This window comes from Nelumbo lutea, chromosome 1 (assembly GCF_056320005.1).
Source record: "Nelumbo lutea isolate HS-2025 chromosome 1, American lotus-T2T, whole genome shotgun sequence".
NCBI classification, from domain to species: Eukaryota; Viridiplantae; Streptophyta; class Magnoliopsida; order Proteales; family Nelumbonaceae; genus Nelumbo; species Nelumbo lutea.
The window spans coordinates 155,330,588-155,358,363 of record NC_142684.1 but is presented as its reverse complement, the minus strand read 5'-3'; the positions used below and the strand labels follow the sequence as shown (position 1 = coordinate 155,358,363).

General features: G+C 39.3%; 1 protein-coding gene across 3 annotated transcripts; it reads left to right on the top strand.

The window, feature by feature from the left end:
* Nucleotides 1-27,735, top strand: LOC148878551 (uncharacterized). 3 transcript variants are annotated; one of them, XM_088956448.1, is made up of 7 exons: nt 673-793; nt 1,755-1,840; nt 1,969-3,009; nt 3,090-3,272; nt 27,060-27,129; nt 27,254-27,325; nt 27,424-27,735. In XM_088956448.1, the coding sequence occupies exons 3-7, from the start codon at nt 2,671-2,673 to the stop codon at nt 27,579-27,581; spliced, it is 822 nt and encodes a 273-aa protein (XP_088812574.1). In that variant the 5' UTR covers nt 673-793; nt 1,755-1,840; nt 1,969-2,670; the 3' UTR covers nt 27,582-27,735. The 3 variants fall into 3 exon arrangements, with proteins under 3 accessions (XP_088812590.1, XP_088812574.1, XP_088812581.1); XM_088956455.1 differs by having other exon boundaries at nt 682-793; nt 27,464-27,735; XM_088956464.1 differs by lacking the exon at nt 1,755-1,840 and having other exon boundaries at nt 1-793; nt 27,464-27,735.
* The last annotated feature ends 41 nt before the right edge of the window (nt 27,736-27,776 follow it).

The following is a 27,776-nucleotide window of genomic DNA, read 5'->3' as shown; positions in this document are numbered from 1 at the left end:
TGGGAAGGTTGATGCCGGTGACCCATTTTTCATCTTCCCCTTCTTCTCTTCTCCATCTTCAATCTCGTCTCTATAGCCGCTATCGACGGAGTGGGTGCCCTTCAGATGGTCAGGGAACAACCCCTAGATATGGACCGGCATTACCTGCGACAACGCCAACCAAGTCACCGGCATCAACCTTCCCAAGAATTCTCTCAGCGGTTCTCTCCCTCCAGATCTTAATCAATTCACCCAGACTGATCTGTTAGAGAGTAGTAAATTTCACACTTGATCTGTTTAGAGAGCTGATTGGGAAGAAATTGTTGAAATATGGTGCGAAAGCTCTCTGTGTTGGGGAAGGATCAGATTTGGTTGTTTCTACTTTACGGGAATTAGGGTTCCTGGATGCTCTTGGTGTCGAAAGACACTTATTTTTTACTTACAAGTTGGAGTTCAAGGGCAATTCTTTTGATTTTGTTTTTTCCAGTGCTCTCGATAGGGTATCTGTACCTGCTCTTCTCGTGTTCGATATTGAGCGTGTTTTAAGACCAGGTGGTGTTGGATCTGTGCTTGTGGATATCACTAGTTCTAACACTGGTGGTCTTATAAAATCGGCTACCCCCATTTCCTCCTTCCTGAAAAGTTCCATGTCATCATAGTGTGCAGAATCAATTCCTTTACGCTGGTCGTATTCAAGAAAAGATTTGAGTGTGTCAGCTCCTTGAAAAACTACCAACTCCTTGATGAATGCCCTTCTATTTCGAAGAACAAGTCTTTCACGAAATGCTTAGAGCTTGTCGCTGATGAAAATGCGGTAGGAGCTGATAAAAATATTTCTTATTTATTGAGTTTCATGGATATCTCTTCTAGGAACAATCTATATTGATGTAAGAGCAGGGGAATCCATAAAATCCAGAATTATCAACGGCTCTCTATCCTTCTATCCCACACAGTCTCGAGCCTTTAATGTTTACATTGTCGACCATGATACATCTGTCCTCTCTTCCTATGTGAAGAAACCTGCTATTACTTTTGTTTACCACCCAGGCTTGGGTGGGAATAAGGTCACTGCTAGTTGTGTTAGAGATTTGACCCTGTTGTCAGATGATGGATTTGATTTTCTTGTGTGGTTTAATGACACTGTGACAGCTGGGGATTTTGTGGCTCTAAGGATGAATGAAAGAGGGATAGAGTTGAAGCTTGTCTTTGAATTATTTGAAAGCGGAGCGATATGCCTACTTGATGAACTTTTGTGAACAAGCTTCTTGCTCACGCTCCTGGAATTGGGCTGTTGTTATTGAAAGCAGCCTGGACATTAGTGAAAGAGAAGAGAAAGGGGAAGGGGAAGAAGAGAGGAAAGTGGAAAGAAGAAAGGGGAAGAGAGAAAGGGGAAGGGGAAGAAGAGAAATCGGGGGAGAGAGAAGGAAAGAGAAAAATGTGAAGGAATCTGATACACCACTGCTATTCGTGTATCATGAGGTTGGGGAAGAGAAATCGGTGTTTTTCTTTCAAATGTCTTTATTATAAGGGTAGTATGGGTATTAAAAAATATTGCAACGGTAAATTTCAACGGAAGGGGGTCTTTGTCTCGTAGTCATAATACAGGTTATTTGTGACAAAATAAGAAGGGTCTTTGTCACAGACCCAATAGTACGGGGGGGTCTTTATATTATTTAATTTTGTTTTTTCTTTTTTTTTTTCTTTTTTTACCTGTCCAAATCTCTCATCCCTATTCTTTTCTCTTCGATTCAAACCCTTTTTTTCCTTCTGGTCAGGACCCAAACCTCTCATCTCTTCGGCAGGAATTAGTTTCACCGGCGAGAATAGACACCAACGAATTGATTCGAACGATTCATATCTAGTAAATTTCTCTCAAAATCCTAAGAATTAAAGGCTGTTGAGATCATGTTGGTTTTTTTTTTTGTTTTTCTCTTTTTCAACTACGGAGTACTCCCATTGACTAACTATTTCCAGAATCTCATCTCGCAGATGACCGCCGAAAATATGATTGCAACCAGTGGAGGGACGGAGGACTTTAGTCCTGATATGATGAAGAAGTAGACACTTTATTACCCATCACCTTTGACCTTTCAAAGACGCAGCACATCTATCCTACTATCCTACTGCACTTCTATGTGGCGACACCAAAGCATACATTCATATAAGAATTGAGATTTCAGACAACCTACTTAACCCAATACAGTGTCTTCTCTTCCGTATTGCTTTATCTCTCTATTATTGAGCTATTTCTCTCAGTCATGGCGGCACCGTGGATGCAAAGACCTTCAGCGCGTTGTTGTTTGTGGGTTTGTGTTGTTTTTGACGGTAGCCATTGGGTCGGAAGAAGAATTGAAATCTAAGGTGTGAAGGAATTTAACAGAAGTCAGAGCGAAAAAGAAGAAGAACGAATCAGGGACAATGTCTATCCAGTGTTCTTAGAGGTTATGAGAGCAGAGAGACAAATGGTATGAATGTTTTGGGCGCCAAATGCAACCCTCCGCTCGTGTTTTGCTCTCACACGAACCCGGGGACGCGTGGCGCAACCAGCCGATGTGAGGACAGTGTGAGGCGCCCCGTTGTGAGAAGCAGATCCGGACTCCCTTCCCATCCATCGACCATCGTCACTTATTCCTTCTTACGATATTAATTGTGCTGCTAAAGAAGAAGACAGTCAAGTGGAGAAAAGGAAAGATGGCGTGCGGATCATCGTCAGTGCGAGCGCTGCATCTCTTCCGATCTTCTTTCCCGCCAAATTCACCCGTTAGTTGTTCTACCCCCCACTGCAACCCTCTATTCTTCACGTCTAGTCCTTCGTCAGCTGTAGCCCTCAAAAGCAGCAGCGGCAGAGCCAAGAGAGTGCTGACAGAGAAGAGAGGGTTAATGTTGCTGGTTTGTGCGTCGAGTGAAGGTTTGGAACTTGAGGAAAGCAACCCAGAAGAGATCATCTCTGGAGAATGGCCCGACAATTTCGCCCTTCTCAATTACGATGACTTGAGAGCTTACCTCGAGCCAGAGATCTTCAAGGAAAAGGTTTATCTTTGTCCACCTGTCTGTTGATTGGGTGATCGTTTTTTAGCTTTGTTTCATTTGGGTTTTTGGATTCCTTGTAGATGGACCCTTCTGCGTTGTTGGGGGAAGTGATGTCCACCACAATTCGGACCACGACCGTTGATCAGACGTTAGAGGAGATCAATCATCACTTTGAGATTGTATCGGGGCTTCCTGTCATCGACGATCAGTTCCGGTGCATCGGTGTGATATCCAAGAAGGACAAACAGAGAGCTCCACATGGGGTTAGTTCTCTGTAGCTACACATTTTGCACCCCCTGTAATGTCATAATGACCATCCACCCTTATTTCATTCCCCATTTAAATTTCATCCGCTATGCATGCAAATAATTGGCAGTATATGTTTCGTTCTTAGGTTTTCAGATATTAGTAATTGAAGCTACACAGAAATGTTGAAACGGTATTCTCTTTGGTTTTTTTTTTTTTTCGACGTTATTGTATTTTGGTTGTTAATTCCTGAATCTTCTTGTCAGACATGGGTTTTAGCCCATCCCTAGGATAAGTTAAGTTTTCTTTTTGGGGATTTATCTATGCTATTGGGGGCTGTTTGTAGATTTGCATTTCTTTTTCTTTTTTTTTTTTTTTATGGTTTAGGATTTTTTTTTTCATCAAGGGATACAGAGGTATTGGGCTACTTTACTTGGATCCAAACCTCAAAGAGGAGCTGAGTAAACGTGATCTGTGGTTGAAATTTTTTTAATTGTGAAACCTTGTTAAACGTTTTCATTTTTATTGTTAAGATATTGGGGAATGCTGTCATCTCCTATAACAGAGGCTGTATGCTTATGGCCATTTTACTTAGTATTGTGAAGGGGAAAATACCGCTGAAACACAAAATTCTGCACCTTTGCTGGACCTATAAGCCAGATTATCCCTTGAAACAGAGTCTCATGCTGTCTAACAAACTGTCCAACGAAGTGTTTAATATTGTTAGGCATCATGCCATGCATTTCAGTTTTGCATGAGAAACATTGATTGCTTCCAATGTAAAAGAGAAATGCAAGTCCCCTGGAATTTTAAACATCAAATTAGGGAAGCAAGACACCTGGTTCATATGTTGGAAGCAGAATTATCTTGGGTACTCACTACTCAGTCTGCTAACTCTTATGCTGATTCCCTAGCCCGTGTGGGAGTTAGTAGACAGTCTGTAAGGTGGGGTGAATATGCATTTGGTTAAAGAGCTTCTGGTGATTGTATATTGAGGGTAGTTACTCTTGGAAAAGTGGGGGAGCAGCAATTGGCTAGCTCTAATGGCAATGTCTTATTGCATTATATACAGAATGTATATTTATATAATTCCATACTTTATATCCTGATTGATTTAATAAAGCTCTTCAGTTATTGATAAAAAAATTATATTAGTAAGGTGTTGTTTGTACCAAAAATAAATAAGTTATATTAGCATAGCTGTTGTTGCTTTCTAAGAATTCGCAGGTTGCATCAAAAGAAATTTGAGATGTCATCTCACAAACATTCATGGATGTTCTTTTACTAAGATTAACAGTTTAGTTAACTGTTAGCCATTCATTTGCCTCAGTCGAGTTATGCTTTAAACAAAGATAAGTTGGATTTGTGGAGGACTTATCAGTAATCAAACAAATAGTTGTAAGAAGTTTCTATTTTATTATTTCTTAGTCCATTACACATTCTATTCATCTGTGCCGTGGAAGCACTCAGCAAGCTCACGATGAGGGCTGCAGAAGGAGGATACATAAATGGTTTTAAGGCCGGTGAGAATCTTGATCCAATTCCCTTGCCCAATTTGCTGATGACACTCTTTTTTCTATGCGATGCCTCCATGGGTCATGGAAAATCTGGGATATATATTGAATTGGTTTGAAGAAGTATTGGGTCTAAAGATATACCTAGTAAAAAGTGCAATTATGATGGTAGGGAGTGAGGAAATGGCTGAACAGTAGGCTGATGAGATGTGATGTAGCGCTGGCATGTTGCCAACAACTTACTTAGAGCTACCATTTGGTGTAAAGATAAGCTCAAAGAAGATATGAGATCCCATGATTGAAAGGTTTGACAAATAACTTGCTGTATGGTAAATTAGATATTTATCTAAAGGGGGTAATCTCACACTAGGGTTGCAACTTGGGCAGGCCCAACCCGAGCCTGGACCATCCCAGCCCGAAATTTTAGGCTGGGATTGGATATTCGGTCCTCGGGCTGGGTTGTGCCCAAGACTTCAGGCTTTTTTATATATTTTGCTGGGCCTGGGCCTAGCCCTTAGATAGCCCAAACCTGGCCCAAGCTCGGCCCTACCTAATCCTAACCCAAGCCTTACCCGACTATACACATTCGTACATACATATATAGATATGTATAACATATGTATATGTGCATGCATATTTGCATAATACATGTGTGATTTTAGAGTGGGTTCATTGACCAACCCAAACCCGGCCTGGGCTTGAGCCCAACCCGAGTGCATCAAATTACAGTTCGGGTTGGGCTTGGGTTGGGGAGATTGAGCTTGACCTTGGGCTCAGGCCTTAGGCACAAATCTTAGGGTTGGGCCTGGGTTGACCATAAACCCAGTCCAGCCTGCCCAACTTGCATGCCTTACCAATAAAAGGTGCTCTCTCCTCTTTCGTCTCTCCCCATCCCCCATCTACAATCTATCATTTATTCCCCCTCCCCTCATGTAGTCATCTGTAGCTAAAATATTAGAGAAAAAAGACGAGGAACTTCTTTTGGGCAGGCTGGAGAGACAATTTCAAATGTCATCTAGTAAATTGGAGTAAAGTCTGTTCAGCCAAGAAACATGGTGGTCTGGGTATAAGAAACTTGAAGAAAACCAATGAAGCACTCCTTAGGAAATTGATTTTGGAGGTACTGCAATCAAGAAGATAGCTTTTGGAGGCAGGTGGTAACAGGAAAATATCGACCCAGCAATAGAGGTTGGGATCCAGGTTCAGGTTTCTCTCCCTTGGGGTGTGCAGTATGGTGTAGTATCCATAAAATATACCCTAATTTCCAAAAAGGAAACAAACATAAAATTGGTAAGGGAAACAGAGTTTTCTTTTGGACTGATAAATGGGGTCCAGATTCCCCCTAACTGAGTTATTCCTCTCTTCATATGCAATTGCTCAAGACAAGGAAGCTCCAGTAGATGAGAATTATGAGCTAGATGATAATGGGGTAATCTGGAGACCAGCCTTTAGAAGGATCCTGAACGACTGGGAAATCAATCCCATTGCAGAGTTCCTGGGCATGCTTCATCCTATATCTCCAAGTGTTTCATCCAATGACAAGAGGGACTGGGCCTGGAACAAATCCAGACAGTTCTCTGTCCATTCTTAGCTCAGCAGCAAAATTCTTCCTTCCCATGGATAAAAATTTGGTGCTCTTGTATAACCCAGTATGGACTGCTACCCTTGGTAAATGCTTAACCACTGGCTTGCTAATCAGAAGGGGCATGAATAGGATCAATGACAGGTGCTGTCTGTGTAGTGAGTATGCAGAATCCGCAAACCATATCTTTATTCACTACAGCTTTACTTTTCTGCTATGGGTGATCGCCCTCTCCTGTTTTGGTATTCAAGGATGCCTGCCTGAGTCTTTACTGGCTCTATTTAAAGGCTGGAGGATGAAGTGCTTAAGTTGCATAGGAAAAGTTCAACGGAACATATTTCCTGCAGCCATTATTTGGACAGTACGAAGGAGATAAATCAAAGAATTTTTGAAAACAAGTGTAATGACATATCAGTGGTGAAAAAGGATATCACAGGTCTTTTGTATTCATGGCTAAGTATACAACAGGAATTTCGGGGTGTCTAACCACAGTATTTTTTTTGGATGTTGAAACCCTTTTCTCTTAGTTTTAGTATAGCCCTATGTACAGTCTCTCAATGTACACGGGTAGATGTATGTTATGCGAGTTTTATATTAATACAATAAAATTCTTTACCATTTCAAGAAAAAAAAAGGATTACAAATGTAATTAAAAGGGGGTTTCTTTTCTGTAGCTATGGGAAATCACTCTCTATCTTGTATATAGATTTTTTTTTAACAAAGTAATAAAAGGTTCACGGTTACCAATCGAAAATAAAATTATAAACTTCATATCGTGTTATTTGGCCTCTTAAGTGTACATTTAGGACCTGTTTGTTTCCACTGAAGTCTGAAATCTAAATGCCTTCGAAGCTGTAATAATTACTTTTAGAGGTGTATTGGAGTTGGTGAACTTTTCTTGCTTCTGAAGTCTGAATTTAGAGTCTGAATTCTGAGTTCTGAAGAATGCGAATTGACTATTTTAACCCTAGATATAAGAAAGCTACTTTGACTTTTAACACATTACTTACCAATTAATTAAATGAATTTAAAATAATAATAATAATAATTAATTGCTAATGAAGTTAAAAATTAATATCATTAATTAAAATAGTAATTAATGCTCAATTAATAATTAATATTAATTATTTTATAATTAATTAAAATAATTAATTTTTAATTAATATCATACTTTTTTTTGAGAAAATCTAACCAGAATTTATTGAGAAAAGGCGGGGGGGGAACAAGAGGAGATATACAAAGCAAGGGGGGAACCCCTACAAGTTACAAAGGAGGAAGCTTGTCGCTATACAGATGCGACAAATACACACCAAATTTAGCTAGGCCACCTGCAGTATGACTGAGATTTTAATAATTAATATATTTAAAATACATGATTTTTAATCAATGAATTAACTAATATTTAATAATTATGTATTTAATATTTAATGAACTAATAATGGAAAACAAAATATGTAGTTAAAATGCATATAATTAATAAAATAGTAATAATTTCTAAAAACTACTTCACTCTCAATATTTTATTTTTATTTTGTTATTTATTATTATTATTATTGTTATTATTATTATCATCATCATCATCATTGTTATTGTTGTATAGGGTCATCATAGCATACATAAAAGGCATAGTTTTCAAGGCGCCAAGGCAAGGCTAGGCGACCATGGGGTGCCTAGCCCTTGCCTAGGCGATGGAATTTAAAAATAAGACTTGCTGGTGGATTTCTACCCCTTTTGAACTAGTTTTTTTGGTTTTATGTATTCTGCACTTACTTTTGTGCTTGTATTTCTTGCAGTGTTGCTTCAAGTAGGCAAAATAATATATTAGAGTTGCAACTTACAAGTTAGATGTTAGAAGTTGAAAGAACTGAAGGGGGCGGAGCCCCTATTTTAGATAAAAAATACATAGGGAACAAATACTAAAATAAAAGAAGAAAATGAAAAAGAAAAGTAGGGGGCGGAGCCCCTGTTCTAGACCCAGAAAACCTGGTGAAAAAATATTAAAATAAAAGAAGGAATATGAAGAAGAAAAGAAGGGGCGGAGCCCCTGATTCCGAAACCAATGATGAGAACAACAAAAAAAGGCTGAAAAAATGCAAGAAATTAAGAACAAAAGAATGGAGCAGAGTCCCTGTTCTAGACCCAGAAAATCTGGTGAAAAAAAAAACTAAAATAAAAGAAGAATATGAAGAATAAAAGAAGGGGTGGAGCCCCTTTTCCGCCCCTGTTTCAGACACCAATAATGAGAAAAAAAAAGCTGAAAACATGCAGGAAATTTAAGAACAAAAGAAGGGGGCGGAGTCCCTGTTTCAGTCCAATAAAATGATTCAAAAAACTTGGAGAAAAGATACAAAAAGGAAGAGGAGAAAAATGGGGCGTAAAGAAGAAGAAGACTGATTAACTCACCTTGACTTTAGAGGACTGTGTGGGAACGATGGAGGGCTGTTGTTCTCTCCTCTTCCTCAGTTTGATTCTATTGTCAAAGTGAAACCCTCGAAGATTAATTTTGTTTTTTACTTTCCTCAAAACAAAAGCATGATAACATGCAATAGGTTCTATTATAAAATCTAAAACAACTAATAAAGTATTATATATTTTACATTTTTATTAAATAAATATTTATATAGTGTATATTTGCTTCAGCCCCCTAAGCATGCGCCTAACATAGTTGGCATTTGGGCGAGGCGTTCTTTGAAAAGTGCCTAGTCGCCTAGGTGCCCACCTAGGCATTGCCTTGACAACTATTGAAAAGGATTAACCTTTTGGGGGTATTATTGGAAAACAAAAGTGAGCTTTATTGCTACTGTACATGATGTACAGTACATTGCTGAAGATAAAATGAGAACCATACTTTCTTAATGCCTCTTAAAGGTATTAAGAGATACAAGATAAATTAAGAGAAAACGAACAAGCCCTTAGAATCATCATCATCTAAGCCTTGTCACAACTCTCTCTCTCTTATGTAAAGCGGCCCAGCAGTTTTCTCATTCTATTTCAACTATGTATGTCAACAAGTGTCCTTCACTTTCATCTTGGTACCTTAGAAAGGTTCTTTTGCTATATATGGAATGAACCTAAGATCACTTGGGTGTGATCTTATATGGTTATGACCCAAAATGATGAAACATATATCATGGAAATCACTATTTTCATTGAGATTACTTTTATGCTCCTTAAGTTCTAAATATACTTTTTATTTTATTCAAGTGTCGTTTAGGTGCTTTAGAGTGCCTTCTATATCTTGATGAAATCAGAAATCTCAAAATACAAGCTTGGAATGACTTTCTAATTTTATGCTATGATTTCCTCTCAGGCTTCCTCTACTTCACCTTGGAAATCCATTTAAGCTATTCTCCCTTTGTTCTTGAATTTCATTAGGTATCACAAGGGGTGTGGTAATATTGTTTAGGCAGGATGATGTTGAACCCTGCAAACACAGATTTTGAAGATCCCTGCAAATACAGAAGTTAGTAACAGCTGGGGCTAACACACTTGTACCGATCCTCCAATATAAAACCAGAGGATATTAATATGACCCAAGGAAGCAGCTTGAGACGGGATTTTCTCAGAAATTAAGTTGTGCCTCAGTTGAATTGGAAGCCCATATTTATAATGGGGCTTCCATCACTCAACGGTACAAAAATAGATAAGGGGAAAACCCCTTCTTATCTGAGATTATTCTAACCACCTAGACTCTTTCTGCCTCTTGGATCAAGGGACAAGTGTCCCACAAGGTAGGATTAGTTGCCCAGATTTTCTCAACTACCTTGCCAAACTTTGACCACACCAAGCCAGAGTCTTGCTGGCATGGCATCAGTTTGATTATCTATAAATGGGCAGGAGACTAGTCAAAGATATTTACCCATTGGTGTAGGCTATGCCATCAGCCGTATGATTTGTCCATACACCAAGGTTATTCTGAATCGAGGGCATCTGGCCACTCAGATCAACATCTCCCACTTGGCCATTTATGTCCGAGATCATAACTAGCATTTAAGACCCATATTTAGTTTATGCCTTTTGAAGTTTTCACCTGTAATTGCCTTAGTAAAGGGGTCAGCTAGCATATCTCTAGAAGGCACATACTCTACCTGGATCTCTTTCCTTTGGTAGATATCAAATAAATACCTGTATTGAAGCTCTATATGTCTTCCCTTGGGGCCAATTTCCCCGTTTTTTATGGTTTGAATGACAGCTCAATTGTCATTGTAAATAAGAGCTGAGTCACAGATCAGGCCTTCCACCTTAAGTTCTTCTAGGAACCTTCTGATCCATACACCTTCAGAGGCTGCATTACTGCATGCAATGAACTCTGCTTCCATTGTAAACTTAGCAACACAACAACCTTGTTTTTTGCTGGCCACGAAACTGCTCCTTCTCCTAAGAGAAAGACATAGCCAGTTGTTGATTTCTATCATCAACATCTCCTGCAAAGTCAGCATCACTATATCCTACTAGTTCCAATTCACCACAAGAGTAGGTTAGCTTAGTATTTTTAGCTCCCTAGAGATATCTAAAAGTTCTTTTTATTGCATTCCAATGAGACAATCCTGGGTTACTTTGAAATCTGCTAACCAAGCTAACAACAAAACTTAAATCAGGCCGAGTACAAAGCATGGCATACATAAGGCTGCCTACAGTTTGAGCATAAGGTTTCTTAGACATTTCTTCCCTTTCTTGTTCATTTGATTGGCACGTTTCTTTTGTTAGTTTTGTTCCCATAATTATTGGAGTGCCAACTAGTTTGCATTTATCCATTCTAAATCTCTTAAGGATAGAGTCTATGTATCTTTCTTGTGATAGGGTCAAATTTCCTATCTCTCTCTATCTTTATTCCTATCTTTATTCCAAGAACAAAAGAAGCATCACCTAAATCTTTCATTTCAAATTAAGAGTTTAAGAAAATCTTTGTCTTTTCTATTAAATTCATATCATTTCCGGCAATCAAGATATTATCCACATAAAGAGATAATAACACAATGGAGCTCCCACTATTTAGGACAAACACAGTGATCAAAAGTATTAGGAACAAAACCAAGTTTTGTGATTGCATTGTGAAAAGTATAATACCACATACGAGGAGATTGTTTAATCCATATAAGGACCTTTTTAATTTGTATACTTTTTCTTCTTGTCCCTTTATTACATATCCTTTTGGTTGTTGCATATAAATTTCCTCATTAAGTTCTCCATTTAAAAAGGCAGTTTTTACATCCATTTGGAATAGTTCCCAATCAAAATAAGCTACTAAAGCAAGTAAAATTCTAATAGAGGTGAATCTAGCAGCTGGAGAGTATGTTTCTTCAAAGTCAACTCCCTTTTTTGTGTGTAGCCCTTAGCTACCAATCTAGCTTTGTACTTTTCTATTGACCCATCTGATTTTAATTTCCTTTTAAGTATCCATTTACAACCTATAATTTTCCTACCTCTGGGTGGTTCAACTAAATCCCACACCTGATTTCTAACTATTGAATCAAACTCTTCATCCATGGCTGTTTTCCATTTTTCATGACCAGTAGAAGTCATAGCTTCAGTAAAATTTAAAGGATCAGTTTCATAATCAATTACGTAGTCAGTTTGGAAAGTATAAAAGTCTTTGTATCTACTAGAGGGAACTCTTTCTCTTTGAATTCTAGTGATTGTATCAACTTTAGGTGGTTCACTAGTGTTAGGACTATCAACAACCTTTTCTTTTTCTATTTCAAAGATGTCAACTAATTTCTTTGGATCATTTGGATCAACTTTGTCTTCTAGGAATTCAGCATCCCTTCTTTCAATTAGTTCAATTGATCCATCAGATTTGTGTCTCACAAATCTATATCCCTTTGATGTTTTAGAGTATCCTATGAAAGTTGCTCTAAAGCTTTTGGAGTCTAACTTAATTCTAAGTTGATTTGGTACCCATACAAAAGCAGAGGATCCCCAAATTTCAAATTTGAAAGATCAGGTTTTCTTCCTATCCAAAGTTCATAGGGAGTTAGCATATTGATTTTTGTTGGGACTCTATTTAAAATATAGACTGCTGTGGCTATTGCTTCCCCCCAAAAATGATTTCCCAAGTTTGAATGGCTTAGCGTGGACCTTGTCATATCTAGGAGGGTTCTATTTCTCCTTTCAGCTACCCCATTTTGTTGGGGTGTGTAAGAGATAGTCAACTGATGTAAGATTCCATTTTCTAAACAATAATCATTAAACAATTCAGAGGTGTATTCTCCACTCCTATCACTTCTAAGTATTTTTATTTTCTTTCCTACTTGATTTTCAACTAAAGTTTTAAATTCCTTGAATTTTCTAAGACTTTAGATTTTTTATTTAACAAATAGATAAAACCATATCTTGAGTAATCATCTATAAAGGTTACAAAGTATTCCATCTTCCTATGAGTTTTCACATTAATTGGTCCACAAGCATCAGAATGTATTATTTCTAAAATTTTCTTAAGATTTTTTAGCCTTTCCAAATGGTTTTCTATGCATTTTCCCCTTTAAACAAGGTTCACAAGTCTTAAAAGTCTATATTCATTTTTGGTAACAAGTCATTGTCACACATCCTCTTTAATTTGTCCTTGTTTACATGGCCAAGTCTTAAATGCCATTTATATCAATCTAAGCAAACAGAAAAAAGCACAATCAATATAAACAGAAGCGTTGACAATTTTATTATTAACATTCAATCGATACAAACCATCTTTTCTAGTTCCCCACAAAAGGATTCTCCCATGTTTCCCTATGGATACTTTCCCACTCCTAAAAAGGACTTCAAACCCCTTTTCATCAAGACGAGGTACAGAAATGAGATTCTTCCTATGGGTAGGAACATACAAAGTATCAGATAGAATAAAATTGGTCTCATCTTTTACAGGAATTTTCACAGTCCCCACCCTTAGGACATCACAATAAGAGTTTCCCATAAATAATTTATGCTGCCCTAGTTGCATCTTTTTGAAGTCAAGGAAAGCTTCTTTGGATCTTGCAACATGTTGAGATGATCCGGAATCAATCCACCAAGAGCTCGAGTCAGAATCAGCTATGAATGACTCTAAAACCACACAAATTATGTCATCGGTGTTAGTACCAGGATTTTGTTTCTTTTTAAAGTAATTATATTTGGTGTGTCCCGGAGCACCATAGTTGAAACAAATCACTTTCTTCTTTCCTTTATTAAAGTTAGTCTTTTTGAACCATTTTCTTTTTCCTTTCTGAAATTTAGGTTTAGGCTTCTCACCTGATTTAGTTGGTTCAGATGGAGTGGGTTTAGTAACTAAGGCTTGAGAATTATTCTTTTTATTTCTTCTCTCAGCCTCAACAGCAAGTAACATGGGAAGATTCTGCATAGTGATGTTTTGGCCAGAGAGTTTAAGGGTTATCACTACTTGTTCCCAAGATTTTGGTAAACTATGTAGAATTGTAGACACTTGTACTTTGTCTGGGATGGAATTTCCTACAGCTGCTACTTCTTTAGCTATTATTATCATTTTGTTAACATTTTCAACAATAGGATCATCTTCTTTTATTGCAAAACCATAAAATTTTTCTATCAATAACTGAATGTAAGATTCAGTAACCTTCCCATAAGTTTCAGTAACAGCATCAAACATATTTTTGGCATATTGATGTTCTTCAAGTAACATTTCAATATTAGGTTCCATAAAAGTTGGAATAGTAGAACGAGCTATCATATTATCCTTTTCATATTTATTATGTTTTCTGGTTTCAGCAAGAGTGGCATTTTCACTAGGAACTGGAGGAATAGCATCATCTAATATGTAGTCTAAACAATCCTGAGCAAGTATGTGTCTAATCCTCCTTTTCCAGATTGGATAATTTGTCCCATTAAGTTTTTCAGTTCTACTTAACTCTGCAGCCACAACTTTACTAGCCATTTCTAATATTCAAATAATAAAAATGTAATTTGAATAGGAAATAGGGGTACTTAGCTCTGATTATGCTAGACCACGGCTATTGCTAGTTGTTGTATGTTTCCTTTACTGTTGATGATATTTCAACCAGTCACACCATCTCTCGTTCAATCCTCAATCCTCAAGTAGTAATAGCATGCAAACCAGAAGAAGGCAGTGAACTATTCGTATTCAAGGAATTTTAATCAAAAAAAAAAAAAAACGAATAACGTGAAACAACTCACCAAAAAGGATTGGTTTAAATAAACCCTAAGGAGTGTTGGAACCAGTGATTAGTGAGTAGCTATTACAGACACACCAGTCGACGGATCTATACTAGCTTTGTTCTGATATTGGAACAGTGAGAATTGACGATAAACAAGGTGTGTTTGACTATCAATAACTTGCCCGAAATCGCCTCTATTGCTCTATTTGAGCTCTGCTTAGAAGAACAAAAAAAAAAAAGGTTTCCGATTTGCACCTATAGGAAAAAAAAGGAAGAAATCTGCTCGGATTTCGGAGTTGCATTCATTGGTCTGCTTCGTAGATTAGAGAAGAACCGTGAGATAGAAGAGGGAGAAAGAAATCTCTCTGTTGCCGTTCGAAGAGAGAAGGCAGCCGAATATCTTTCATTTCTAGGGCAAACGAAAATGAAGATGAAAGAAGGTTTAAATGGGGAGCTTCGATACGGTGTAGCAAAGTCTATTGTATTCGGCTACAACTTGGCTGGGATACCACTGCTGAACCCTGCAAACACAGATTCCGAAGATCCTTGCAAATACAGAAGTTAGTAACAGCCGGGGCTAACACACTTGTACCGATCCTCCAATATAAAACCAGAGGATATTAATATGACCCAACGAAGCAACTCGAGACAAGGGATTTTCTCAGAAATTAAGTTGTTTCTCAGTTGAATTGGAAGCCCATATTTATAATGGGGCTTCCATCACTCAACGGTACAAAAATAGATAAGGGGAAAACCCCTTCTTATCCGAGATTATTCTAACCACCTAGACTCTTTCTGCCTCTTGGATCAAGGGACAAGTGTCCCACAAGGTAGGATTAGTTGCCTAGATTTTCTCAACTACCTTGCCAAACTTTGACCACACCAAGCAAGAGTCTTGCTGACATGGCATCAGTTTGATTATCTATAAATGGGCCAAGAAAAGGAGACTAGTCAAAGATATTTACCCATTGGTGTAGGCTATGCCATCGGTCGTAGGATTTGTCCATACACCAAGGTTATTCTGAATCAAGGGCACCTGTTCACTCAGATCAACAGATGAGTGGTGGTTGGGTAACTCTTAAGGACCAATATCCATAGCTTTGTTTTTTTTTTTTTTTTTGATCAATAACACTTTCATTAAATCATCAATAGAAGATTTACAAGAGGAAGACAAACACACTTATCTTCCAAGAGCAACAAAGAACCTCGAGAAAAGGAAAAAAATAGAAAAAAACACTAAAGTTACAGCTTAGCCCAAAACAGTGAATCCCTTTCTGCCCCTTGTTTAGCTAAACCGTTAGCTAGGGAATTAGCCAATCTTTTAACCCAACGTGTCTTAACTTCCATCTCCCGCACCAGCCACTTGAATTTCCTCCTCTCATTATTGTACTTCCATAAACCATTGTGATCTTTAATCAGCCACCCATCACCACCTCTGAATCTCCTTCAATTATGAGTTTCTTGATGTTCAACTCCTTAGCTTTTTGGACTCCTTCCATAACTGCAAAGATCTCAATTCTAAGGGAGTCACCCACTCCAATTGGGCCTGAGAACATGGCAGAAATGACACCATTTTCATCCCTAAAAACATCCCCAATCCCCGATTTTCCCGGATTTTCCCTACTACACCCATCAAAGTTTAATTTCAAGAATCCCACAGGTGAAGGGGTCCAAGTTACACTCATTACTGACTTGGTTTGTGTGCAATTTGCAATTTCACTCCACTTCCTCAACATGTCATCCACAGTGTAATCTGTGAATAGTTCCAAAGATTTCAGCCACTGTAACGCCCTAATATGTATGATAGCCCTCAGATCTGTTGCTCCCCTTTGAGCTTCTGAGAATATCCTGGAGTTTCTTTCTTCCCAAAGTCTCCAACATACTACAACCCTTAGTTCTCTCCACATTGTCCTTCCCCTTTTTATCCGCCACCTGAAAAAAGAAGGGGAAAAAAAGGCCCTGCAAGTCTAATGGGGGATTCCAGCTACATCCAAATAGGGAGAAAGCCCAATCCCAAATTGACATCGCAAAATGGAAAGACACCAGTAGGTGAAAATTAGTCTCCCCATCCGCTTTACAAAGAGCACACCACTGTGGTGACAAGCAAGTATTGGGTCTCTTCTTTTGGAGTAGATCACCAGTATTGATTCTTTCCAGATAGGCTTCCCAACAAAAACTACCAACCCTAGGAGGTATTGCTCTGCACCAAACCTCACCAACAGGGAAAGGGGGAAAGGTAGGACTAGTGGACTGACTTAAGACTTTGAAGAACGAAGTACAAGAAAAGATGCCATTGGGGGTAGGTGTCCAAATTCTAGAATCCGCCTTAGTGGGGTCTAAGACAACGTTATCAAGAAGTGCAACAAGGCTCGAAATACTGTCGAAGTCTGAGTCCCTCAAATCCCTTCTTAGACCCAAATTCCACCCAATCCCAGAAGTGGAAGAGGATGGGGTGGTGAAAGTTGAGATTGGTTCATTTTTCAAATCAGAAAGAGCATACAAAGAAGGGAATTGATCCTTTAGAGGGGCACTCCCCACCCAGGTTTGTTCCCAAAATTTTATGAAGTTACCGGAATTCAAGTCATACCTGATATTAGGGGAGAAAACAGGTAGCAGGTCATGAATGGCTTTCCAAGGAGAATTGCTTGTGGTCCTAGCTCTGATTCTAGCGTTCCATCCATTGTGCTCCAGCCCATGTATACTTGCCACTATTCTATCCCATAGCTTCTCCTTCTCTATAGGGAACCTCCACAACCACTTTCCCAACAGAGTCATATTCCTTCTCCTAATACTCCAAGCCCCAAACCACCACAAGTCTTACTCCTACACACTATCTCCTAGCTAACTCTATGATTCTCCCACAAGAAATCTTTCATTAGCTTCTCCAATCTGTTAGCAACCTTCACTGGGATTTTAAACACCGACAAGAAAAAGATGGGTAAGTTAGCAAGCGTGGCCTTAATTAGTGTAATTCTCCCACCAAGAGAGAGGTAATTCTTTTTCCAAGATACATCTTTTTTCAAATCTTTCCACCACCAAGTTCCAAAAGCTCTCTCTCATGGGATTATCACCTAATGGCAACCCTAAGTAGTTCAAAGGCCACCTTGAGACTTCACACCCCAGTACTTCAGCACTCTCCCTGATCTCTCCCTCCTCCAAATTCACCCCCACTACATAGCTTTTCCCAAGGTTAACCTTCAAGTTGGACATTTGCTCAAACAGTTGTATCACTGACATCAAGTTCCTGATAAAGCTCTTATTACCGCCTTCACAAAACAGAATCGTGTCATCAACAAACTGTAAGTGAGTGAGGGGGGTTTCCACCCTCCCAACTCTCCAGCCTCTAATGAGCCCCCTAGAATCTGCTTTGTGAATCAGTTTCCCCAAAACCTCCGCAATTAGAATAAACAAGAAAGGAGAAAGGGGGTCTCCTTGTCTTATACCCCTACTAGCTGGAAAAAAATCTACCACTGTCCCATTCACTAGCACTGAGTAATGACAATTCCGGACACAACCCATGATCCACTTACACCATCTAGCCCCAAACCCAAATTTAGTCAAAACTTTCGTCAAGAAATCCCAGTCCACCAAGTCATAAGCATTTTCCAAGTCCAACTTACAGACCACTTACAGACCACTTCCTTGATAGTGTGCAATGATATCTAGCAATACCTTCTTCAGCCTCAAAGACAACACTTTTGCAATGATCTTATACAAGCTATTAACCAAGCTAATTGGCCTAAAATCCTTCGGGTGGGATGCATCTTTCTTTTTTGGAATTAAGGCTATAAATGTAGAGTTCACACCCGAATTGACAATTCCTCTCCTGAAAATCTCCTCAAACACCTGCAAAAGATCATCTTTCAAGATATCCCAACAGTCCTGATAAAAAGCCATTGTGAACCCATCCGGCCCTGGAGCTTTTGTTCTATCCATAGAAAACACAGCTTCCTTGATCTCTTCTAAATTAAAGCTTCTTTCCAACCTTCTCCTATTCTCCACCCCTACATCTGGCCAATCCAATCCTTCTACTCACAAGGCTTCTTAGAATAGATTTGAAATGCTCCACACAGGCCTCAATAATCTCCTCTTGTTGTACTAACTCAACTCCATCTACTACCAATTTGGAGATAAAGTTCTTCCTTCTCCTGCCATCTGCTAGAGAGTGCAAAAACCTAGTGTTTCTGTCTCCCTCTTGCAACCATTTACACCGAGATTTTTGCCTCCAGCTAATTTCCTCCTTGTGTAGGTAGTCCTCTAACTGTCTTCTCAAATCTGTCCTGAGATCATTGTCTTCTTCTCCAAATTCTCCCATTTCTTCTTTAGAGTCAATGCTTTCAATCTTATCCATCAGATCTCCCTTTCTTTCTTCCATCCTCCCAAATTCCACTCCTTGATTTTTGCTTTCAAGAATTGTAGTTTCTTATGGAATCTCATCCCCTCCCATTCCACCAGTGGGTTACACTCATACCACCACTCCCTCACTTTGTTAGTAAACCCTGGATGAAGTAACCACAATTTTTCAAATCTAAAGGGGGTAGGACCTCCACACCTTTCCTTCTTACATAACACTATGGGCAATGATCCGAGGTCACCCTTGGGAGAGCTCTAGAAGCCAAGGTTCCCCAATGTTCTTCCCAATCCAAAGAGAACAGGAATCTATCTAGCTTAGAGCAAATGGGTCTAGATTGGAGATTTGACCATGTAAATGTCTTATGGGCTAGGGGAATCTCTTTAAGCTCAAAGGCATCCACAAAATTGTTAAACTTCCTCATGCTTTTTGTCACCCTCTAATTAACCTTATTGGATTTCTCAGAGAATCTAATCACATTGAAATCCCCACCCATGCACCAAGGCCCATCCCACAACCCTCTAACATCAGCCAATTCTTCCCACAACTCCTTTCTCTCTCTGTAGTCATTCGGTCCATAAACGTTTGTGAGCACCCGCATATAATCATCTTCTTGCTGTTTAAACTTCATGGAAACCGAGTACTTTCCGATCGACTCATCCAAACCTTCAACCACATCCCTCTTCCACATTGTTACAATCCCCTCGGAAGCACCCTACGAGGGAGCAGCCACCCAGCTAATCCCTCTGGCTTTCCATACACTCCTTGCTCATTTGTTATTAAACTCTATTCTCTTAGACTCTTGCAACAACACAATGTCTGGGTCATACCGTCTTATTACCTCTTTTATTGTCGCTCTCTTCCTTGCACTTCCAATTCCCCTCACATTCCAACTAAGAATCTTCATTCCGCTTCTTTTTTAAACCCCTTGCCACCTACCCACTACTTTCCCCCTTTCCTTCTATCTCCTTTTACCTCGAGCTTCTTGTCTCCTTCTACATCTCTCTTCAATCTCTCTACTTCACTCAATCTCCTCTTCTTTGTTCTGATCTCCTTCTTCCTCTTCTGTAAGCTTTCTTTCAACACATTCAAATCTTCCAACCTACAACCCAACTTCTCTACAAATTCTGCTATCATGTCTTCTCTCACCGAGTCCTCCACCCATACCCTTCCTACAGAAACCCCTCCATCTCTGTCCACTTGCCCTTTCTTCCTCTCCTCTGGTCCCACCTCTGTTCTTTCCTCTCCATCCATCCTCCCTCTCCTATTACCTCCCTCCTTCCCTGTTCTCTCCTTGTAATCCTCTCCATCTCTACCCTCATTCCTTTCCCTCCTCTCCACTAACCCCTCCCCTCTTCCTTCCTCCCCTTCCCTCCTCCAGATCAACTTTCCTTCCACTTCCTTAGACACTCTTTCAATGATTTCCCACACTTTTTCACTCTTATACCTTCCTTCCCCTCTCTCCCTCCTCGGAAAGCCCGCCTACTAGCTCGGTTGCATATTCATGGGCTACAAGACATGGAATAGAAACGGAATCTGGAACCAATGACACAGGAGACACATTAATAGCATAAACTGAAATCATTTGGTTACTTGGGACTGATGGACAAGCTAGAAAAGGACTGCTCCCGGCCTCCCTCTCTTGTTCCAGAGGTTGGTAAACATCTATCTCCCTGAGTTGGTTGGGAAGTACTTCTGTCCTTTGGTCAACCTGGTGATCTTTCTACTCTACCCCTGGTTCACCCCTAGCTGGTGTGTTCCTGCTCTGCTTCCGGTTCTCCCGGTTTGCCCCTTTTGATAATCCTTGCACACTCTGTAGTCTTGGGAATGAGTTAAACCGATTGCAATCTTCACCTTGAAATAAGCTTGCAATATTCTACCCATCCATGTCACCTCCAGCACAACTACCTTCGTCGTTTGCACTGCCCACACTAGTACCATCAATAGAAAAGTCCTCCGATTCTTCATCTCCTTCATTGCACTGCACCCAGCCTTCATCCTTCTCTTCCCTCTCTTCAATTCTTTCCCTAGCGTATCTTGGATTCAGCCTCTCTGAGGAGCATCGCAGGGGGCTAAGCTCCTCTAGACTTCGTCTGGAAACCCACTACAAATCCAGCTTCTCCATTTTCTGCCGCTGCGCGCATTCCCCCCGCCCCCCTTCCTCGCGACTTGGGACGATGATAGACCATTAACATTGTCTACCTTGGTAATAACCCCAGTCACGTGACTCTTTAAAGGATCATGCGCCTTTTTAAACGACTGGGTCGGGCCCGCTGACCCATTTGGCCTTTATTAACAACAATATCATTCCACATGGGCTTTGGCTTTGGCTTTGGCCCATTCTTACTAAACTGTGACTTCACGTGACTTTTAAAAGGGTCACACACGTCCAACCCCAGGCTCAGTTTGGTTTTAACAGGTGTAGGTTCAGTTCTTCCCTGGACCAACCCCTTTTCCTTGTTTAAGAAAGCCAGATTGGTGCCAGTTACAACCTGTGCAAAAGACCTGCCACCCTCCACACTGTTCACTACTTCCACACACATAAAACCCACCCCCTGAATGCTACCTTTTTGTTTCTCCAGCATTTGTTTTTCCATTTTAGTGAAAGTGCTTTTCTTGTTTGAATCATCCAGTCCTTTCTTGCCACACAGTTCTTCTTCAACCTTCTCATCTCCCTCCCTACGAGCCTCTTTCCAAAGTACAGATTCAATGGATGAAACCAGCCACACTGAGTAACATTGTCCCTCAACTAGCACCTCTATCTTCCGAGGAATCTCCTCAGGTTTTACTCCATTCAATAAAATGGAAGCTGAAACAAGATCTCCCCAAAAGGCACCTCCTAGTGATCCTCCACACATCAAAGCAATGGTTTCAGCAGTTTCTTGCTTCCACAAGTGAAAGGGAAGGCCTAAGACACGCACCAGCACTCCATCTTCAACAAAGAAATCTTTGGAGTTTGATCCCGGACACCATCTTGATAATGTGAAATTTCCAAGTTCAGCTTGGATATTTAATGCCTCAACTTCTACTCTATTCTCAAGCAAGTCCAGCAAAGCCTTGTCTTTCTCAAAAGGTGTTAAAATAAACGTACTCTTCAACTTCAAGCTTGCTGTTATCTGCAACTTTCCTCCAGTCTAGAATGTGAGCTGAAGCTTTAACTCTCAGTTTGCTTTCCCAATCTGCTCTCTGTATGTTTACTCCCATTCTGTATTTACCTGCCCCAGCTGTCACTATAAGAGTCTCTTGCTTATTATTGCTCACCAAACTAGTAGAACTGCTTATCTTCCTTTTTACTGTTACTTCTCTTTTAGCACCCAAGCGTTGCAGCAGTTCACATAAGACCCCATGAACTGCCTTCCAACCCTGACTCTTCCTTCCCTCTGGGAAACAGACCATCTGCTTCCTACCCTTGCAAAAAAAATCTGTCAAAGAAATAAAGAACCTTTAAAGTTTCTCTTACACTCTACAACAAACCTTCTTCCAGTTTCTGAGTGAAACTCTTTCCAACTATTTTGTTTGCCTTTGTTACTTGCACCTTCCAAAAACTCCTTGAACCCTTCAATTACCCCCAAACCTTCTAACAGCACCATCCCTCTCTTTGCTTCCCTGATTTTCAAGCTCAGCTGACCATTTAGTCTCAGTTCCTCAAATAGAAGCTCCTTAGGTTCAATCTTCAAAGCTTTTTTCCAACGGCCTACCTCCACAAACTCTCCCATTGATGCACAACTAGAGAGATACGACGAATGCCTCAACAGCATCACCATAAGCTCAGCTGACCATTTAGTCTAAGTGTAGTACTCATCTTGATACTACCATATCCATAGCTTTGTTCTTCATCTCTTTATAAGTTGGAACCTATTGCAAAATTGTGTATCATCTTCCACTAAGATTAATTGGGATCTTGGATTTAGAAGGGGTCTTAGAAATGGGGAATGTTTCTCACTGATCAATTTGTTGTCCGGACAGTCATATTTGGTTTGCCTCTCCTGGGCTTTTCTCCTGTGGCTGCATTTAGTGCAGTGTAAGTTTCATTTTCACTGGTGTAAATGAATGGGAGTACAAATAGGCTGTGTAAATTCTGGTTTCTTTTGCTTCAGATTTGACCTTATCTTGTTTTGTTATGAAAAATAAATAAGAAGTAAATGGTTTGTACCCACCTTAAAATTGTGTGGTCTCACTTTATATCAAAGAGAATTGAGGTAGGAGGAAGGTGGTGCAAATTTTGCATCAGCTTTTGAGATGCAAAATTTACACTGCTAGTGAGTACAAATAAGACAAAAAAAAGTAGAAATTTTGTATCTGGTAGGAGTGCAAATCATAGTTACAAATAAACATATGAAAAACTGAACTGGGTGCAAAATTTGTATCTGGTTCAGATTCACACTGCAACCAAACTCAGCCTATGCTTCTTTCTTCAATACACTTGTCCATTTCAACAGCCTAGGTGCATCATTTCAATAAAAGAATTTTGGAGTAGACCTATGCCACCAAAGATTAAGGTGTTCTACTGGGAAGTGGTTCTACAGAAAATGAACACTTGTGATATGCTCCAAAAGAAAAGGCCAAATAGGTGTTTCTCACATCATATATGCATCTTTTACAAGGACAGTATCGAGTCTCTTTCTTTCCCATTTACTGATCTATTCTTTGTGACTTGAATTTGGAAGTGGTTCTATTCCTTCTTTGGTTGCAGGTGGGTTCCCCCTCAGGATGTGACTGGTTTATGTAGCCCTGACTTCTTGGGGCAACCCAAGAAAAAGGTAGGATGATGTGGAGGACCACTAGAACAGCAATCCTTTGGGCAATCCGGGAGGAGAGGTATGATGAAATATTTAAGGAGCAGAGTAAGACTAAGGGAGCTATAACAAGAGTATGTGTTGAATTTGCTCTTTTGGTGAAGACAATGGAGACAGTCGAGGAATACATGGTAGAAGTCTAGAAGACATTTTGAGAGATTGGGGAGTGGTAGCAGCCTCTACTACTTTGAGAAATATGTCCATAAAGAGTTGAAACCACCTATTAATAATAGAGTGAAGCTGAATTTCGATGGGAGCTCTCAAGGAAACCCGGGCCCATCAGATATTGGGATGACTTATAGGTGTTTGAGACTCATTAATTCAGAAATTTTGGCACTGCTTCATGGTCTAAGACTAGCCAATCAAATGCAATTTCAGCAGGTAGAGGTAGAAGGGAACTCAAAACTATTAATGTCCTGGGTGAATAGTGAAAATTAAGGAGTGTGGGCTCACATGCAAACTCTAAGAGAGATTGGGTGCATTGCCAAGCAAAGAGGCAACTTTTAGATGATTTAAACAATCTGCTAATGGGCTAGCAGATTACTTAACTAAACAAGAGGTTTCCAGGGATCAAATGTTTTTGGGCTGTGGTGTAATTTTTCTTCTTTGGGCTGGGTTGTCTAGCCTGGTTTGTAAAATTGTAACCTTATCATTTAATTAATGAAATCTCACAGTTACCAATAAAAAAGTTACTTTCTAATTTTATTTCTGGAGTGAAGTTGTTTCTGCCACTTACTATTTTTTTTTCACATCGGTTTTAAGTAGAAATTTGTTAGTCCCAGTTAAATGTTGGTTTTCATGGGTTGAACAGGCTAACCATCCAGTTAACCCGTTAAATTGTTTCCTAATGAGCATTCTGGGTTTTGGTCTGGTCTGAGTCTTAAACATTGTGAGTTAGTGATACTAATGGGTTAAGTTTTATGTGGATCTGCATCAACCTGACTCAACCTGACACTATAGGGTTGGGTCAAGGTAGGTTTACCACTTAACCCATTGACATCCCTAGCTGCAACAAATGATTTCTCCTATCCTAAGATGCAACTTTTTCGGTTCTCAGATGCAAAACCCTCCATTGTTCTCACTCCTCCATTTGCTTCACAAAATATGAAAAGAAAGAGATGAAAAACGAGAAATGTGATTTTATAGATATTAAAATGTAATATTGGTGATAACATGTATCACAGGTCACACTTGTATTGTGCATATCACTACATCCCTGGAATAAGGATGTTTCCTTGACAACTATTGATCCAGAGACTCAACTTGATGGTTACCTATCGTTCTATGGAATTGTCCATCAAACATCACATACTTATACCCTCAACAAAATGGGATAGAAAAGAGAAAAAATAGGGATCTTTTTGTGGTGGCTTGGGGCCTCTTATTTAATATGCATGTTTTCAAGGTATTTTGGTCTGAAGCCATACTATTTGCTGCGTATTGTATTGACAAAATGCCTCCTAAAGTCTTCCTCTGCAATTCATCCAGCCTGGTTGTCCTATATTTAGTTTTCCACCCCAAGTGTATGTATGCATTTTTTTTCTCATATTCTTGGTTTTTGTTCAGTATGAACTTGATCCTCAACCAGCCATGAACTTCTAATTGTATGCATTATAGCAATTATTATTTTCATTTTGGGATTTCAGTTATAATACTTAAGTTCATCAGGTATCTTTTGTTGCTGATGACCTCCATTGGATGATAATAATGAGCATCTGAACTATTACTTATAGCTTTACTTGTAATGTGAAAATTTAACTCTCTTCAATGTACAATATTTATGCAAAAAAAGAGTACAGTGTTTACCGAGCTAGGAGACCATCTTAACCAAGTCACATATCCCAAGATTTTGGGGTCAAATAGAGACAATTCCTAAACAAATACCTGAAGAGCAATACTAGTCTAAATTAGGGCAAGTATCACTCCACTGGTGATGATGTGGTCAAATCAGAGATATTATAGAGGCAAAGTGCAAGCAGGCTCCTATCAGGAATGCTAGCCCCCTATTTTGGAGAAAGGTAAAGTAATTGCCTTGATAGAGAACAAACACATAATACAACAGGTACTTTGGGTCTAACATGATTGACTAGGAAGCAATCATCAACGTTTTAACATTATATTTGCCTAAAAATATGGTTTATTCTGATCACAGGGCTAGGGTTTTGGGGCTCAAAGTTGCTCTGTTAATAGGATATAGTGAGAGAAACTTGTGGGGTCACTTGTGCCCCAGAACAATTTGCCACGTGGAAGATGAGTCCAGATCTGCTAGTAATAAACAAGGCATGAGCAATATGCATTTATGCACATTGTTTTTCTTTTTTTTTTTTAGTATTGAGGACAGGTGGCACAAAACTGTGATGTGCCTGTCATTGTTTGTTACTAGAAGATCCTGACCCATAGAATTCCTTGATTGCTCAGCCTTCTTTGTTAAATGACTGACTAGAAAATCCACTCCCATACAAGGAAAAGGTTTCCTAGACTGGTCAAGTAGGGATATTCCCTTCACAACTTCACCGATTTTTTCATGTGAAGAGACAATGTGAGAGATCCAAATTGTTCATTAGGATCTTTGGATTGTCCAGGTGTTAAATCCTTCACTCCACATCAGCCCTAGCCCCTATTCACCACTTTTTCAGGATGATTTTCCATATGGAAGATTCCTTAGTCATTTAGGGAAGCTCATTGGATGAGACAACCGGCAGATCCACACTCCCATATACTCGTGTGTCTGTGTATTACATACACCTCTACATCATCCGCATGAACACTAAATGTTGTATTCTAATTTCTCATTTGAAATGAGTGTGCATTCTACCTTTCTAAGCAAATTGCAGCGAAAACCTCATCCATTATTGTTAGTTATCCTAAAAATTGTAATAGATGAAGACCACACCTATATAGTTATCCTGTGTTCCGAGCAGTTGAGTTCTAGATGGCTTAACAGTTTTGACTTATTTAACTTTACAGACACTTTTTAGATTGTCAGCATGGGACTAACTGTTTAACACTGATTGGAGTTATTTAATTTATCAACGAGTGATAGTAACAATGATAAAAAAAAGTTTGTTTAACTATTGAAAACTTTTCCCTAGAGACAGGTGGGACCAATGAATACAAGACAAAGTTGGACATGTCTTTTCATGGTCCTTGTCTGCTGGAAGAAAAATCCAAGATCTGTACTAGCTTGTTTTTTACTAGAATTTCTCTTTACTTTGCAAAAGTTTTTTACCAGGATTTGTCAGCTTGGAAATCTTAACTGTTTATTGGTTTCATTGGTTTCAATTGTTCAACCTTTCATTTTCTTTCAGTCTGCTATCCAAAAAACTGGTTGGTCATGCCTAGTGATAGGTAGGAGGGAAATGATCTTGTTGATATCGGTAAATAGTCTTATTTCTTCATTTTCTAATTAAGATTTTAACTTATGAAAATGGGTACTTGCAGCTAAAGTCAAAGGTGGGAGAAGTCATGTCATCTCCTGCCATCACTCTATTACCTGAAAAGACAGTTTTGGGTAATCTTCTCTTGTATTTGTACAAATTAAATTTTCTTTCCCATGTTCATTCATTTGATAATGATCACTTGAGATTGGGTTCTGGTTGACGAGGCTAAAGAAAAGTTTCTTGGTACAACTGCAGATGCAGCAGCTTCAATGCTCAAGGAGAAGATCCACAGGATCCCCATTGTGAATCAGGAAGGGCAGGTCGTTGGTGAGTTTCTATCTTCTGAGAAAGCAGAGATTCTGAATATCTGTTTGTGTCAGTAATTAGTGTATCAAGTAACATAGGAGCATCTTGATCATATTTAGAACTGGACTCGACTTGCTTTTCCTCTTGGATGTTGGACAGGCATAGTCACCCGCACCGACATTTTCAAAGCCTTGGAGGACCTACCATCTTAAGCTCTGTCACTCAAGTTTTCAATATGCGTTTGTGCCTTTGCGGTTATGGACTTAAGGTCTTGTAAAGCATGGGGAACTAGAGTATTTAGTGGGAAGCTGGGATAATGTATAAGAACACTCTGCTTCCTGAAATGTGGGAGAAACTTGTCTCTTATGATTTTAATAGTTTTCTTTTGTCCAAGCAAAGAAAAAGAATAAAACTGCTGCACTAGCTCTAAACCATGTACAAATTGCTCTTTTATGTTTCTTGCTTAGGAAGT